This window comes from Trichechus manatus, unplaced genomic scaffold (assembly GCF_000243295.1).
Source record: "Trichechus manatus latirostris isolate Lorelei unplaced genomic scaffold, TriManLat1.0 scaffold00021, whole genome shotgun sequence".
Taxonomy (NCBI): Eukaryota; Metazoa; Chordata; class Mammalia; order Sirenia; family Trichechidae; genus Trichechus; species Trichechus manatus.
Window position 1 is genome coordinate 2,888,619 of NW_004443957.1, and position 18,127 is coordinate 2,906,745.

General features: G+C 38.5%; 1 protein-coding gene across 6 annotated transcripts in view; it reads left to right on the plus strand.

Moving 5' to 3' along the window:
* The window catches only part of LYST (lysosomal trafficking regulator), a 213,960-nt gene that overhangs the window by 50,570 nt on the left and 145,263 nt on the right, over nucleotides 1-18,127 (plus strand). For all 6 annotated transcript variants that reach the window (XR_002823473.1, XM_023727995.1, XM_004372798.2 and 3 more), the window contains 2 exons: nucleotides 79-168; nucleotides 4,570-4,768. Coding sequence is in view for 5 of the 6 variants with exons in the window: in XM_023727995.1 (XP_023583763.1) it covers nucleotides 4,577-4,768 (192 nt within the window). In the remaining variant the exon portion in view is untranslated. The remainder of the gene's footprint in view (nucleotides 1-78; nucleotides 169-4,569; nucleotides 4,769-18,127) is intronic.

Genomic DNA, 18,127 nt, shown 5'->3' on the forward strand with positions numbered 1-18,127 from the left:
CCCTTCATTTGTTAAAATTCTTTGTGGCTTACTATTGCCATTAATATATTTGTCTTTTTTTTTTAATTTTTTTTATAGGTGAAGCTTTATTCTAAGAAGATTTGGTTCATCTGTTTCATGAGTTCAAATTATAAAGACTCTAAATGTTGCAAAAGTGTTGAAATACTGGTAAGTGTCTAATGTAACAAATATTTTGTGACAGAATAATTGAGTTAACAGCGAAAATAGTTGATTCAGTCTGAGGTTTTGAAACTGCATAGTCGTGTGACATTACTTAGACCCCAAAAGAAAAACAACTAAATTTTCCATTAGTAGAGATGACTATATAAATTGTGGTTTGTTCATACAGTGACATATTTTACAGTGGTTAAAAGGAATTAACATAAAGCTAAGATTAGATGAGTAGGAAGAAATAAATATTTGCTTAATGTAAAAAGCAAAAGTGCCCCGTTACTCCTTAACGGTGTTGTTCTGTTAGTGCTAACTAATTGCAGTTAGACAGAAGATGGAAGCGTATGAAAGTTTAATAGAATAACTCAGAATTTTCATTATTTGTAGATGTTAGAGTTTTATATCTGGAGAACGCAAGAAAATCAATGTAAGAATTCAGTAAAACATTTGGATATATGATTATCAAAATAAACCTGCTTCCCACATACCTCTTATATACACGTTCTCTATCTCAGTTAGAATATATAACTTAAAACAAAATCCCAGTTCAGAATAACAAGGAAAATTATAAAGCACTTTGGAGTCAACCTAACAAGAAATGTGTGGAATCTGTTATATGAATAGTAGTTCCTACTTCAAGGACTTTATCCTAAGGAAATGATAGGATAAATTTGCAAGTAGTCTAAGGGTGTTCATTGCAGCTTTCTCTATGTTAATGAAAAACTAAAAATAACCTAAATATTCCACAATAAGAGATTGGCTTCAAAGTTATAGTACATTTATTTAACAAAATATATTCAATATATACATGCAATAGAATGCTGTGCGGCTATTAAAGAGAATAAGCGCTCATGTGAAAGGATTTCCAAAATACCTAAATGAAACAAAGCAGGTGATAGACCGTTTGTGTATAATATCCTGTTCATGGAAACATATACAAATGATTATCATTCATGGTCCTTATATTCTGTATAGTCACCTCAAACCCTGAATTAGCGAATACCGAACCCTTTCTCCTAGGGGAAGTACAGGGCTAGGTTGCTGTGAGCCTCTGGTCACAACATTTTTGTCAGCCGATCAGTACATAACCTTGTTTTATGTGTGTTCCTGTTGAAGGACACCTTATTTAATCCTATAGTGTTGATTCATTAACATTGAACTCATGGCCTATATAGCACTTTAGTTCATGCCTGAATGAAGCTTATCTAACACATGTATTTTCTCCATAGGCGCATTGCACACTTTCACACTGAAGAACGCTAGACAGCTCTTCCACACTATGCTTGGGTGCCATTTTAAAAAGCAAAATCCACCCCCCTAAAAAAAAAAAAAAAAAAGCAACAACCACGCTGCCATCGAGTCGATTCCAACTCATAGCGACCCTAAAAAAAAAAGCACAAAAATATGAAAAACCTGACACTGACTAGACCATGAAAAGGACACATGTTTGCAGTATGAGAGCTGAAACAAGAAAGTAGAACATTATCTTGTTTGACCTCATCTGGGAATGTGTGCGTTGGGTAACTCACATTTTTCACTGCTCCCTGCATGTCTGTGAATGACCATGAAAGTGCCACGAGTATTGATTTTGGGGTCACAAATAAGTTTTAACAAATAGGTGAATTCACAAATATAGGACCTGTGAATAATGAGAATAGACTGTGTATATTTTATGTACATTTTTAAATCAGGAAAAACATACATTTCTGCATATATTATGCTTTTTATTGACATGGCATCTTGTGCCTTTAGCAAGTGGAATTGAAATATGTTCTTATTAATTACCATATCTAAAAATTCATGTTAATTTCCATGATTTTACTTTCTTTAAGGTAGGCCCTAACTGTTACCATATTTTTTTAGATTCTAAGTTGCACAGTCCTTCACATTTTTAATATTTCTGGAGTTGCAATGTGTTATACAATTGATGGTGTGCATCAGCACTGTCAGCTAGACAGTCTCCTGGCCTGCTCACGAGGGGGCTTGGTTACAGCTGTTCACATCATCTGCACTCCAGCTGAGTTACATGTATTGTTGGGTGTGTACACATTCTCTGACACTTTTGTGCATGTTGTCTGAAACTTCCTGTCGAACCTGTCTGGTAAGGTCGAGTTCTGATAGGGATCACAATAGATGGTCCTCGACAGAGCTGGAGATAAATGTAGAGCAAAATTCTAACTCCCCAAAAAGCACCAGATTTACTAGTCTGATAGAGACTGGAGAAACTGAGAGTATGGCCCCCGCACACCCTTATAGCTCAGTACTGAAGTCACTCCTGAGGTTCACAACTTCAGCCAAAGATTAGACAGGCCCATAAAACAAAACGAGACTAAATGGGCATACCAACCCAGAGGCAAGGATGAGAAGACAGGAGAGGACAGGAAAGCTGATTATGAGGAACCCAAAATCCAGAAGGGGAGAGTGTTGACATGTTGTGGGGTTGGCAACCAATGTCTCAAAACAATATGTGTATTAATTGTTTAATAAGAAATTAGTTTGCTCTGTAAACCTTCATCTAAAGCATTAAAAAAAAAAAAAAAACCCACCTTATTTTTCTCTCAGCCTCTGGGGAAAATAAAAATTAAATAACAAAGAGAATCAATAACAAAAAAAAAGAAAGAACAGGATGATATCAGCAGCTTCCTAAGACAATCCCGGGGAACCCAGTGCTAGTACTCTTAAGAAATGCTACATCATGAATGGTCTTGATGGCACAAAGGTGAAACTGTGTGGAGAATTCTAAGTGAGAAGAAAGCATTGTGTCACAGTTTAATTGACAGTGTTTTTTCTTTTTTTTCATGGCACATTAAATAATGGTGTATCTTAAAATCAGTGACAGATTAGGTGAAAAATGTTAATAAAGTTGGATAAATATGGGCTGAATATAAATTGTTATTTGACTTATTGAACAGTTTTACTTAATGAAAGCTTATTAAAGAACCAGTATTTATAACAGAGGTTATTGCTGCATTCTAGAGAATGGGTGATGTGCATGTTTTTCCTACTTTGATGTCTTTTCCTGATGCATAATAGTATTAAAAATAATAATATTTATTATAATAAAGGAGGGATGGTTATTGTAATAACACCCAGAATTCTGTTGTGAGTCCAAGAATTAAACCACTGGGAACCAGGGTAGTATTAGGAATTTCTCTTGTTTCTCTCTTTCACGTTTAGCTGCTTCTCTTTGCATCCTGTTGGTTTTTCACCCAACTGGCTTCTTCTGAGACTCATTTACTTTATAATAATTATCACAGGCCCATCTCTATGGGACCTTTCCACATCAGCTCTGTCCCCTAGTTCAGATTCCTAAGAAAGAGAAAGAAAACCTAATTGGCCCAATTCAGTCACATCTTGCTGGCCAGCATGTACGTTGGCTGCTCTTTAGTCAGTTGTGCTTCAGTCATTAGGGTCCAGAGGCTGACTATTCCTGTTGCCAGTAGGAATAGTCAATAAGGACTATGGGGAGGATTTCCCTTCGAATGGAGTAAAGGAAGACTAGGCAATATATGTCTTATTTAATTTATCCTTTCTAGGTTAAAAAAATTTTACAAAGTTACTAAAACCAAACCAGTTGCTGTCAAGTTGATTCCAACCCATAGCAACCCTATAGGACAGGGCAGAACTGCCCCCATAGGGTTTCCTAGGCTGTCATCCTTACGGGAGCAGATTCCCAGGTCTTTTCTCCTGAGGAGCAACTAGTAGATGTCTCAAAATTACTTTTTAGATGAAACTCTTTTGAAACTATGGGGATTTTGTTGTTTATGATTTTTTCTTTCTGAATATTTATGTCTTTTCTATTTATATTTGTGTTTTCCCCTCACTTCTATCTACTTTACCTTGTTATTTTCCTTAATCTTAAAATGTCACATTACCCTTTGATTCAAATGTTTAATAAGAAGTGAAGTGGGCATAACTTCAGCTGCTAGAATTATTCCATTTTTATTCACTTGAATGGGAAACATTTTTTCCCCCCATTATCTGAACTCGAGTGTTTGGAGATGGGTGGGGCAGTGATTGTAGATTCTATAAAGTGAAAAACAACTTATTTTTTAAAACATCCTTTTACCTGTCTTGAAACATGAAAACAAGAATGTAAGTAATGGGTTTATTTTTATTCTGTGGTGAAGTTAAGAGAAAAAGTCAGGATCTACTTTCACTGCCTCCTCTCACTGTGTCTTATATCTAGGTGCTTTCACTTACCCATTCTTGGCTATGCTTTGGCATTTCAAACCTTGGGACTAGTTTCTGCCATGGCAGGAGTTATTTAAGGAGCACCTGACTAGATCAGAACTATATGTGAAAATATTATAGGATTAAGTACCAATGCCCATAGTTCTGAAATGTAAAATTTTATAAGTTTTTTTAATCTTCCCTTTTCCAAAATTTATTTTCTAGTTCGGTCATGAGCACCAGCAGTAACTTATTGGCACGTGAATTTCTGACCGATGTCAACCGTCTTTGCAATACCATGGTCCAGAGGGCAGAGGCCAGGGAGGAGGAAGAGGAGGAGACACACATGGCAACCCTTGGGCAGTACCTTGTTCATGGCCGAGGATTTCTGTTACTTACCAAGCTAAATTCTATCATTGATCAGGTAAGATTTTCATATCAAATAATTTTTTCATCAGTATATTATACTTAATTATAAGTACATAATTTCTGAGTCTCTTTGAGATAAAATCATATCTCTCAAATCACTCCAACAAAGAAAAATTGCCCCATTTATTACATACTGTCTATTGGGATACTTTTCAAAATATATGGAATATCTTAGAATTGTAAATGGCTTTTCTTCTAAAATGGTTTCATATATACCAAAAAAAAAAAAAAAAAAAAAAAACAAATCCACTGCTGTGGAGTCAGTTCTGACTCATAGTGACCCTATAGGACAAAGTACAATTGCCCCATAGGGTTTCCAAGGCTGTAAATCTTTACGGAAGCCGACTGCCACGTCTTTCTCCTGTGTAGCAGCTGGTGGGTTGGAACCCCTGATCTCTCAGTTAGCAGCCAAGTGCTTTGACCAGTACACCACCAGGGTTTCTTGGTTTTATATATACTGTGCTTTTTATGAGGAGCCCTGGTGGCACAGTGGTTAAAGCACTCAGCTGCTAACCAAAAGGTTGGTGGTTCAAACCCACCATCCGCTCTGTGGGAGAAAGATGTGGCAATCTGCTTCCGTAAAGATTTACGGCCTTGGAAACCCAATAGGGCGGTTCTACTCTGTCCTATGGGGTCACTATGAATCAGAATCGACTCCATGGTAGTGGGTTTGTTTGTCTGGGTTTTTTTTTTTTTGCTGCTTTTTAGCCTAATATCAGTGTGAGAGAGCTATGATTATTAGTGGAGATATAGATTGTGGATTTGCCCGTTCCATAAATATCAGATATGTTCTTGAAAAGTTTTGTGTAAATTGTATTTAGGGAGCCTGCTTGGGGGAAATTCTTGACAGAAAGCAGATAATCCTTTTGTGTAAATTAATAATTACTGAGTCCTTTAACTTGTCTATATCTAGTTTTTCGTGTATTGTTGTCTTTTCCTAAACTATGGTCTGACCATATGGTATATTGCTGTTTCCTTATTATAGAACTAACAGAATATTAGAGCTAGTTGGGACTAGAGAGATGCTTTCATCCAGCCTTATTTTGTAGATGAGGAAGCTGAGATCCAGAAACATTAAGTAACTCAGACAAGATTAACTTGGAGTCTAAATTTGATTTATTTATTTCATTTTAGTAGAAAACAAGTATTTATTTTATAAAAGAAAAACTTTACAATCTGCTTTCAGGAATTAACGAACGTAGTTAAATAATAATATTATAGTTAGCTTGAAAGATAATAAGGTCTCTATAGTACCAGTAGGATAGATTTATTTTATTTTTTGGGGTACTTTATATGTTACTGACTCTATATGTAAGCTTAACCATTGTTAAATAATTTTTCTGTGCTATGAAAGCATTTTGCTAATAAGTACATATTTTAGGTAAATATACAGACTAAAATAAAACAGTGTCTCTGTTTTTACCGTAAGCTAAAGAACCTAACAAATTTAAGTCAGGAAGAATTTGTTCACTGTAGTGTCCACCTGTCATGAAATTTTCCAGGGCATTTGCAGTTTCCTGTATTTTTAATTCTTTTTTGATGAATGTTATTTCTTAACTGTATGACTAAATATAATTTAATTTTTATATTTGTTTGACTTTTCTATAAATAAATTAAAAAATTAGAAAGAAGTATTTTTTAGGCAATGTGTAGTGATTTTAATTTGGAAACTTTGCTTATTTAATATGTATACCATGCTCTACTCATCTTCTTATTCTACATTAAGAAATGCAGTGCTTTCTCTTTTGGGTCATAAAATAACTTTTAATGTATTAATTAAATGTCTGAAATAATTCAAGTTGTAATTGTAATATTTCTTTTCCTATGGTAATATTTTTTAACCCCCTTCTTCTCCTCCCCACTAACTTTTTGGAATTTCTTCTACATTGATAGTAGGAATGTTAGAAGCTGTCTTTGGAGTGAAAGTAAGTACCTACTTAAAAAATCAGGCTTATTTATCAACATTTAATTGTTTAAAACAGGAAATGGAGAAATTTGCATCTTTGAGAGGAATTTCACTAAACAGGATTTAATCATTTAAGATGGAACTATTAACACTAGGAACAAAGCTATACATTTCAGTAGGAACTTTAGCTTTTATATCTGTGCTTCTTATGAGTATAAGTACTTCTTGGGTACTCTGGGTAACAGGCAGCTTAAGTCCTTGCCCTTCCACTGCAGTCCTTTTGCTTTATTATTAGATATTTAATATAAAGAATTAAACATTCATTTTATTGAGATATAATTTACATTTAGTAAAATGCATAGATTTAAAATGTATAGTTTGGTACGTTTTGACGAATATATATACCTGTGTAACCACCACCCAATTCAATATTCACAACATTTCCATCACCCTAGAAAGTTTTCTATGCCTCTTTCCAGTCAACTTCCTTTCCCCTGCAGAAATACAACCACTGTTCTGATTTCTAGCATCTTAATTTAGAGCTGAACGGAAGATTTCAAAGGGCATCTCAAGAAGACAAAGTATTATAAAGAAATGTGCAAAGACCTGAAGTTAGAAAACTAAAAGGCAAGAGCACGCTTGGCATTTCTCAAGCTGAAAGAACTGAAGAAAAAATTCAAGCCTTGAGTTGCAGTTTTGAAGCCCTGGTGGTGTAGTGGTTAAGAGCCCGGATGGTAACCAAAAGGTCAGCAGTTCAAATCCACCAGCTAGTCCTTGGAAGCCCTGTGGGACAGTTCTACTCTGTCCTATAAGGTTACTATGAGTTGGAATCAACTCAACAGCAACGGGGCTTTTTATGGGCAAAATATCTAACGACTCAGGAAGCATCAAAAAAAGATGGAACGAATACACAGAGTCACTGTACCAAAAATATTTGATCGACATTGAACCACTTCAGGAGGTAGCATATGATCAAGAACTGGTAGTATTAAAGGAAGAAGTCCAAACTACACCAAAGTCATTGGTGAAAAACCAGGCTCCAGGAATTGACGGAATACCAGTTGAGATGTTTCAACAAATGGATGCAACCCTGGAAGTGCCCACTCATCTATGCCAAGAAATTTGGAAGAGCTACCTGGCCAACCAACTGGAAGAGATCCATAATTGTGCCCATTTCAAAGAAAGGTGATCCAACGCAATGTGGAAATTATTAAACAATATCATTAATAACAGACACAAGTAAAATTTTGCTGAAGATAATTCAAAAACAGTTGCAGCAGTGCATTGACACGGAACTGCCAGGAAGTCGAGCCAGATTCAGAAGAGGATGTGGAACAAGGAATATCATTGCTGATGTCAGATGGATCTTGGCTGAAAGCAGAAAATACCAGAAAGTTGTTTACCTGTGTTTTATTTACTATGCAGAGGCATTCGGCTGTGTGGATCATAGCAAATTATGGATAACATTGCGAAGAATGGGAATTCCAGAACACAAGTGCTCATGAGGAACCTGTACGTAGACCAAGAGGCAATCATTCGAACAGAACAAGGGGATACTACATAGTTTAAAGTCAAGAAGGGTATGCATCACAGTTGTATCCTTTATTCAGTCTGTATGCCAAGCAAATAAACTGAGAAGCTAGACTATATGAAGAAGAGCTCAGCATCAGGATTGGAGGAAGACTGATTAACAACCTGTGATATGCAGATGATACAACCTTGCTTGCTGGAAGTGAAGAGGAGTTGAAGCACTTACTGATGAAGATCAAAGACCACAGCCTTCAGTATGGATTACACCTCAACACAAAGAAAACAAAAATCCTCAAAACTGGACCAGTAAGCAACATCATGACAAATGGAGAAAAGATTGAAGTTGTCAAGGATTTCATTTTACTTGAATCCACATCAATGCCCATAGAAGCAGCAGTTGAGAAAGCAAATGACGTATTGCATTGGGCAAATCTACTGCAAAAGACCTCTTTAAAGTGTTAAAAAGCAAACATGTCTCTTTGAGGACTAAGGTGCACCTGACCCAAGCCAAGGTATTTTCAGTCGCCTCATATGCATGGGAAAGCTAGACAATGAGTAAGGAAGACCGAAGAAGAATTGACGCCTTTGAATTGTGGTGTTGGAAAAGAATATTGAATATACTATGGACTGCCAGAAGAACGTACAAATCTGTCTTGGAAGAAGTATAGCCAGAATGCTCTTTAGAAACAGAGATGGCGAGACATCATCTCACGTACTTTGGCCGTGTTATCAGGAGTGACCAGTCCCTGGAGGAGGATATCATGCTTGGTAGAGGTTAAGCAGAAAAGAGGAAGACACTCAACGAGGTGAATTGACACAGTGGCTGCAACAGTGGGCTCAAATGTAGCAAGATTGTGAGGATGGCACAGGACCTGGCAGTATTTTTTTCTGTTGTTCATTGGGTTGCTATGAGTCACAACTGACCTGACGGCAAGTAACAATAACAACAAAAGCAGTTTAATTTAGCTTGTTCTAGAATTTCAAATGGAATCATGCAGTATGTACTCTTGTGTCTCTGAGATTGATCTGTATTGTTGTGTGAATCAGTTGTTCACTACTGTTTATTGTTGATTAGTATTTTGTTGTATGGCTATTCTACAATTTGTTTATTCACCTGTTGTCTAACCATTCTGGTTGCTTCCATTTGACTATTATGAATAAAACTGCTGTGACTATTCCTATGTAAGTTGTCGTGGATTGAATTATGTCCCCCAAAAATATGTATATCAATTTGGCTAGGCCATGATTCCTAGTATTGTGTGATTGTCCACCATTTTGTCATCTGATGTGATTTTCCTATGTGTTGCAAATCCTATCTCTATGAAGTTGCATTCGTGGGATAACCCCCACTTGGTCAGGATTTGTTATACACAGGTATTTTAATCTCTTTATTCTTAAGAAAATAATTAGTCTGTTTAAATAGCAAAAGCATAGTATTTTTAATTGTTAAAAGATGGCAAAGTTGAAGTTTTTACTTAGATCCTTACAAGTTTTCTTTAAGGAAACTTTGCTCAACCTAAAAAGTAACACTTATCCTGGCTTTTAGTATTGGCAGCAGTATCAAGTAGATGAGTGACTTTTAGTTGGTCACTTAGTCACTCCAGATCTCAGTATCCTCATCAGTAACGTAAGGACATTCAGTTGGATAACTTTTGGATGTTGTCATGGATTGAATTGTATCACTCCAAAATATGCGTATCAATTTGGCTAGTCCATGATTCGCAGCATTGTGTGATTGTTCACCATTTTGTCATCTGATGTGATTTTCCTATGTGTTGTAAATCTTACCTCTATGATGTTAATGAAGTGGAATAGGTGGCAGTTATGTTAATGAGGCAGAACTCAATCTACAAGATTGGATTGTGTCTTGAGCCAGTCTCTTTTGAGGTACAAAAGAGAGAAGCGAGCAGAGAGACAGGAAGACCTCATACCACCAAGAAAGCAGCTCCGGAGAAGAGTGTGTCCTTTGGACCCAGAGTTCCTGCACGGACAAGCTCCTAGTTCAGGGGAAGATTGATGGCAAGGACCTTCCTTCAGAGCCAACAGAGAGAGAAAGCCTTCCCCTGGAGCTGATGCCCTGAATTTGGACTTCTAGCCTACTAGACTATGAGAGAATAAACTTCTGTTCCTTAAAGCCATCCACTTGTGGTATTTCTGTTACAGCAGCACTAGATGAGTAAGATGTTCTACAACATTGCTTATTTTGGTGAAGTTTTATTGAAGGAAGTTATGTACTTATGAAAAAATATATAACTTAAAAATTATAATATGTGTCTTAGTTTCTTAGTGCTGCTATAACAGAAATACCACAAGAGGGTGGCTTTAACAAACAGAATTTTGTTTTCCCACAGTTTAGGAGACTAGAAGTCTGAATTCAGGGTGCCAGCTCTAAGGGAAGGCACTTTGTCTGCTCCAGGGGAAAATCCTTGTCTCAGCTTCTTCTTGGCATTCCTGCAGATCTCCATGTGCCATCTATCTTTCCCCTATTCCTGCTTTCTTGGTTCTGTGCTTAATCTGCTCCTTTTATATCTCAGAAGTGGTTGGTTTAAGACACATCCTACACTGACATGGGCTCACTAACATAACAGAGAAGGTCCTATTCCCAAATGGGATTATATCCACAAGTATGTTGTTGTTGTTGGGTGCCCTCGAGTCCATTCCAACTCATAATTGCCCCCATGTGACAAGGAGAACTGCCCCATAGTATTTTCTTGGCTGTAATCTTTACAGAAGCAGATTGCCAGGCCTTTCTCCCAAAGACCTGCTGGGTGGGTTTGAACTGTTGACCTTTCAGTTAGCAGCCAAGCACTTAATCACTGTGCCACCAGGACTCTACAAGACAAATTTTTTGGCAACACAATTTAATCCATTAGACCATATTAAGGAGTCTTAATTTTATTCTGAAAACATTGGGGAGGTTTTAAGCAAGGAAATAGGCATTGAAAATTATTCTTCCTTTTTGACAATTAAGTCATTTGCAACATCAGCAAGAATTGTTTTAGTAGGAGAATAAGGCAAACTTTTAAATGTGGTGAAGATAATAATACTTACTATATGATAATAAATTTTAATTTACTACTTCTAGTTCTGCAGTTTCTGTTCACACACATACCAGGATTATCTATGCATGATGGGTCTAGCAGGAATGAGGGAGTCTGGGGGATACTGACATCCCTACTTCTTGAAGTAATCAAGAGTTTGATGGCAGTGGTAATCTTAGCAACTAGACAGTGGTGCCACAGGGCAGTAGATAATCTATTGAATTATCTCCCAAATAGCTAGAACAGTGAGTATATCAGTCTATTGCTCTGTAACCATTCCAAAATTTAGTGGCATAGAACAACAATGATTTATTTGCTCATGATTTTGTGAGTTGGCAGTTTGAGTAGGGCTCAGCTGGGGTGGCTTTCTCTGCCCCATGTGCTGTCAGCTGGGCTTGCTTCTGAATTTGCAGTTAGTTGGCAGATTGACTGAGGGCTGTTGAACGGGGCTATCAGCCAGGCTGTGTCAGTCCTCATCCATGTGACCACTCATCTTTCAGTAGGCTGGACTTAGCTTCTTTACATGATGGTTGAAGCATTCCAAGACAGTGAGAGGGGAAGCTGTAAGACCCCTTGAGGCCTGGGCTCTCAACTCATACAGCATCACTTCAGCCTCATTCTTTAGGTCAAAACAAGTTATAAGGCGAGCCCAGTTTCAAGGGGTGGGGAAATTGACTGCAGCACTTGATGGAAGGAAGTGTACGTAATTTGTGGCCATGTTTAATCTACCACAGTCTCCTCTTTGGCCACAATTCCTCCCACACTTATTCTCTCCCAGGACTCACAGAGTATCATCCCATCCTGACATCTGCCTCAAAGTCCATGATCTCATGATATGCAGCAGTTTTGGATGCAGATGAGCCTTCCAGGTGCAGCACTTCAGTTGCAACTCTTCTTGATTGAGAGACCTGTGAACTAAAAAGATAAGTTATCTGCCACGCTCAGCCCCATACTCTGTGTACAATGATGAGATAGGGACAGGATAACTACAATAGATACTTGTATTCAACAAGAAGAGGAACAGGAGTCACATAGCAGTCACTGATCCATAGCAGGTCAGAAGTCCAGTCGAGCACATGGTGTCATGCCTCTTATTTTGCGGCCAGGGATATGCTTTTATTCTATGGGTGTGGTTTTCTGGTCCGTAATTTTCTAGGACTCTTGGCTTTGTGCTCTGAGATGTCTTCTCTTCTCCATAACAGATGGCCTATAATTTATAGCTTTCTCACCCTGCTTCCTGTCTATAGAAAGGTGGGGACTCAGAGGCCTCTTCATTTTGAACTCTTTCTGTCCCTTTTAGTCCAAGCTGTTAGTATTTTTTAACACTACAACTTTCTTAAAAATGTTGTGTATTTCCTCTGAATTTTAATTGGGCTCACTGCATACTCCAAAAGCCACATCTGTAATTGTTTTCAAGACAGACCACTCTCTACTTGGGCATGTAAGGTGTGTGTGGAACAGTGCCCTCAAGATTCTTAGTTATACTTTTGTCTAGCTTACAGGTCTGCTAGGCACCACCTTTAATCTTTCCAGCAAAGTGTATAACAGTCATTTGACAGCTGGAGCGAGGTAGATGAGGGGTGGATGTGGATGTGGATGTGGGGTGGGGTGAAGAGTGGAATAGGGCTGGTTGGGGATATTACAACCTGTTGGCAAAATCCTGCTGTGGTCTGTTTTTGTACAGCCCATGAGCTAAGAATAGTTGTTGCATTTTTAAAGTGTTGTTTTGGGGGAAAAAAAAAAAGACTATGTGACAGAGACCATATATGGCTCACAAAACCTAAAGTATTTTCTATCCAGCCCTTTACAGGAACAGTTTGCCTCACCCTTGTCTAATCCAAGAAAAACCATTAGCATAATGTTTCACATTAATGGGAAAAATAGTGCAAATGACATAACTATCCTGAGACATCAAAAAACATTTGATAAAATTTATGTATTCTTCATCTAAATTCTAAAAACAAATTCAGAATAAAGGGCTTCCTTTGTATTACAAACAGTAAAAGAACCAATAATATTTTTAAGAAGCAGCTCTACAATAGGACCGATATAACTCTTTATTACTATTTTTGTTTGATATTATGTTTTAAAAACACACAGTAATAGAATAGAATATAAAATTAATGACAGCTAAATGTGGGGAAGATGGAAAAATAAAAATATCATATGTTAAGTGATATGTGCAGAAAAATCAAAAAAATCATCCAGAAAACTGTTAGAGACAATGTGTTCAGCGAAGTTATAGAACATAAGACAAACTTACATTAAGTTTCCTTTAACTATGTCTGTACAGCAAGAAAATAAAAGAAAAAAAGATCCTATTTATAGTATTAATGAAGAAAATTTCATGTATATATTTATAACCCAAAAACCCATTGCCATCGAGTCAATTCCAAGTCATAGTGACCCTATAGGACAGAGTAGAACTGTCCCATAGGGTTTCCAAGGAGCACCTGGTGGATTCGAACTGCCAACCTTTTGGTTAGCAGCCATTGCTCTTAACCACTGTGCCACCAGGGTTTCCGTATATGTGTATACACATACCTAATAGAAGAAATAAAGGACTTAAATAAATAAAGGATGCATACATATCCAAACCAAACCAAACACACTGCCATTGAGTCGATTCTGACTCAGTGATCCTGTAGGACAGAGTAGAACTGCCGTATAGGGTTTCCAAGGCTGACTGCCACATCTTTCTCCCATGGAGCGGCTGGTGGGTTCAAACCAACGACCTTCTGGTTAGCAGCCAAGCGTTTAACGACTCCGCCACCAGAGCTCTTTCACATACATTAGACTTTTACTTATGTCGGGAAGATTAAATTTAATTAACATGTCAAGATACTGATTTAAAGTAATACCAATAATAACAGTTAAAATAACTTCAGTAACTTCCTGTCACATTCAGGATGTGGTCCAAGTTCCTTAGCATGCAATTAGAGGTCCGTGAACTTCACTGATCTAGTACCATCTATCTGCCTTTGCAGCTTCCTAGACATTGATCTGGGTCGGAATCCGAGCTCTTCCCCCTGGCTCTCTTGCCCTTTCTCTCTCATCCTGCCACCACTACTTCTATAAGGCTGGGATAGGCAATCAATATAAAATCCAGTCTGAATAACAGAGTTATGAAAAGGACAGTACCTGGTAACTAGTAGGTACTTAAAACATATTTCTTGAACTGAAATGAGAAAATAACTACCAGAATGAGAGTAATTTCGCCATTTATTATTGCTATGAGGAATTTAAAGAGGCATAATACGATCATTTTCCCTGCAGAAGGGGAGACATAAAAGTAGAAGTATTAAATGAGGAGTGGTGTGATATTGACAGATTTCTATAGGTTGGACAGTCTAGGAATAGCCACAGGCATGGATAATGTTTATGGCATGGTAAGACGGACCTTTCTGCTTGGATGCCGTGAGGGTATCCCCAACCGCTTGGATGCTGTGACTATTGTGTATACTTAGGACCTTGGAAGATAAAACTAGAGCTTGGTTTGAAACAGAGGGCTGCAAGTTCTGGTTTGCCCCAATGCCCACAAATAAAAGATGTTATGACTTCCAAAAGGACAGAATTAATATGTGGTTTCTTTGGCACTAGACACAATAAATGAATCTGGGAATATAAGATAACCTAAAAAAAGTCATACGTCCAGAGGATTAGAGAGAGCTGCCCTGGTAAGAATTGTATTAGAGATGATGGTAATGTAGTGTGAAGCAGAGAACTGTTCCCCCTCTGTTGTACTGGGCAGGGGCAAAGTGAGGGGTGTCCTCCTGTGGACTGCAATTGTAGCAGAGAGCACAAAAAAACAAAACCTGAAAGGCCTGTGGCTTCCAAGAACTCATCTTCTTGGTGAAACGGGGCAACAGGCATGAAGTAAAGATAGTGTAGAAGTCCTGAGCAGGGAGAACAGTAACCTTGGTTTGGTGTGGGAGAAAAAGCCTCACAGAAGAAATGTTGCTGGAGCTGGGCCTTGAAGATAGTGTGGGAGCCCTTAGGAAGTGGGAGGAGTGAGGGATGTTCCAGACCATGGCAGTGGTGTCACCCAGGCCAGGAGGCAGGAATGCCTGTTGACAGCACAGTGATGATTTGCCAGTATACTGTTGTGCAGCAAGGGCTAAATGGTCTTTTAAGGATAGCATGTCTGTAGCACTTCTCACAGACCCTTGAGATTTCTACAAGCTCCACTGAAAGGTTTTTATTAGTTCATCTTCTAACTCTATTACAGACTTAGATTAGGAGGACTCTTCCAGGATGAATGCCAAAAATTGGTATACATTTTTTTATAAGACCATGTATGTTTTTACTGGCATCTTAAAATGTTGAGGTACATACTGTGTATGAGCTATACATGGAAATGTTATCCAGGCATCTGTAGTCTTGTTAATTCTGAAGAAAACCAAGTGGAAATGAAGCTCTTTGATACCATTTTTTACTTTGCATCCAGAATTTAAAGTCCTTTTTTCAATAAATGTTTATTGAACACCAACTATGTACTAGACATTGGGTGGCAGAAAATGGGGGTGATTGTGAGGACTAGTAGGCCTCAGCCCTGGCGTTCATGCTCTCAGAAAGGCCTGGGAAATATGTTTGAGAAAGCTTCCTAACATATTTCAAGATAAATTCAAACTCCTTTGCATGACCCACTAGGCCCAAAAGATCTGGCACTGTCCACGTCTCTGATCCATGCTATCCAGGCTTACGTTCTGGAACTCTCTCCTTGCTATGTTCCAGCCACACTGGCTTTCTTGCTAGTCCATGAAAAAGCCAAACCATTCCATTGCATTATATACCTGCTAGGAGCCGTTTTCTTCCAAATCTTTACATGGATGCCTTGCCCTCATCCATAAAGCATTTGCTGAAATGGCCCATCCTGAATACCCTGCCTAAAATGTCCCCCTTTTCATCACTCTGTAATCCCTTCCCTGCTTAGTTTTCTTCATAGCACAGCATTCTACCTGAAATGCTCTTATTTGTACTCATTATTTTCCATTTCCTCTGCTATAATGTCAACTTCATAAGGATATTGATACTCTTTCTTGTTCACCACTGCATCAAAGTGCCTAGCACAGTGCCTGGCCCATAGTAGGGACTCAATAAGTATTTGTTGAATGATTGAAAGAGGAAAATGGGCATCCAAACATTAACAGTTCAGCAAGATGGTTGCTGTAATGGAAGTAAGTCAGGAACATGAAACCTAAGTTTACCTAGGGGGAATTGAATTACAGCCTTCTCCCCACAGAAGAATGAAGACCTGAAGAATGAGTTGGAGTGCGGCAGATGAGAGGATGGGGATGGGGAAATTGTAGGTGTATGTGAGGAAGACATTTTGGGGACTCTAAAGACCGTGGGAAGGTAGCCCTGGTGGTGCAATATTTAAAGTGCTCTGCTGCTAACTGAAAGGTCTGCAGCTCGAATCCACCAGCTGCTCTGCGGGAGAAAGACGTGGCAGTCTGCTTCCGTATAGATACAGCCTTGAAAACCCTATGGGGCAGTTCTCCTCTGTCCTACAGGATCTCTATGAGTCAGGACTGGCTCAATGGCAACCAGTTTATTTTCTTTTAAAGACTGTCTTTAGGAAACCCTTAATACTAGGGCATGTGGGGTGTGTCAGGTGTCATCGTGGGAGCTGAAGCTGGACACATCAACAGGAAGCATGTCATGTAGGGTCTTCTAAGCCTGAAAAGGAGTTTAGATTTTAATTTTGAAGAATTTTGAGGCTTTTCATAACCAGGATGCTAGAAAGAATTGTCTGAAGGCTTTGCTTTCTCAACCTCCTGTAATCTGACTTGTACCCTAATCTGTCTATTGAAACTGTATTTCTCTGGTTCCACTTCTCTTTTGGGGGGAGGGCTGCTTCTCAGTCTTCTTTGCAAGCCTCTCATCAGCTTTTCCCATCCCTTAATTCTTGAAATGTTGTTCTCCAGAACTTCATTCTCATCAGTCTTCTCTTGTCGTTCTGCATACTCTCCCTGGGAAGTCTCACATATGTCCTTGACTTCTGCCCAAATGACGCCCAAATTAATTTTTTTTTTTTTTTAGTTCACACCTTAAGACCTATATATCCAACTGTACCAAAAAACTCTCTCCATTTTGATATTCTACAGGCATCTCAAATTCCATATATCTAAAAAGTGAATCCATCATCTTTACTCCGCTCCTATGGGGGCAGTGGTGGTTCAGTGGTAGAATTTTTGCCTTCCATGTGGTAGACCAGGGTTTGATTCCAGGCCAGTGCACCTCAGGTGCAGCCACGCTCATCTGTCAGTGGAGGCTTGCATGTTGCTGTGATGCTGAACACATTTCAGCGGAGCTTCCAGACTCAGATGGACTGGGAGTAAAGACCTAGTGACCTACTTGTGAAAATCAGACACTGAAAACCCTATGGATCACAATGATCCTATCCAGGACTAATCTTGGGGATGGTGCAGAACTGAGCAGTGCATGGGGTTACCATGAGTTGGGGGCTGACTTGATGCCAGCTAACAAAAACACTCCTAAATTTCCTGTCTTAGTATATCATCAGTCACCTAGTTGCCTAACCCAGAAACCTGAATCCTTTTAAATCTTTTCTTTTCTCCCTTATGTCCCATAGATAATCAGCTGCAAGTTCTTTCAGTCTACCTTATAGTTTCTCAAATATGTCTCCTTTTCCCTTCTATTGTCAGAGCACTTCAGACCATCATCATCTCTCATCTGGATTATTGTAATTCCAGTAGTCTCCTTAGTTTCCCTGCCTCCAACACTGACTGCTCCCCTCCCTCCCCTTGGGTTTCTATCCTCTATACAGTGGCTAGAGGATCTTTCTAATTGTATCACCCTGACCCTCTCCATTGATTGGTGTGAGGGATTCAACTTGATTTGTCATTAAGTCTTT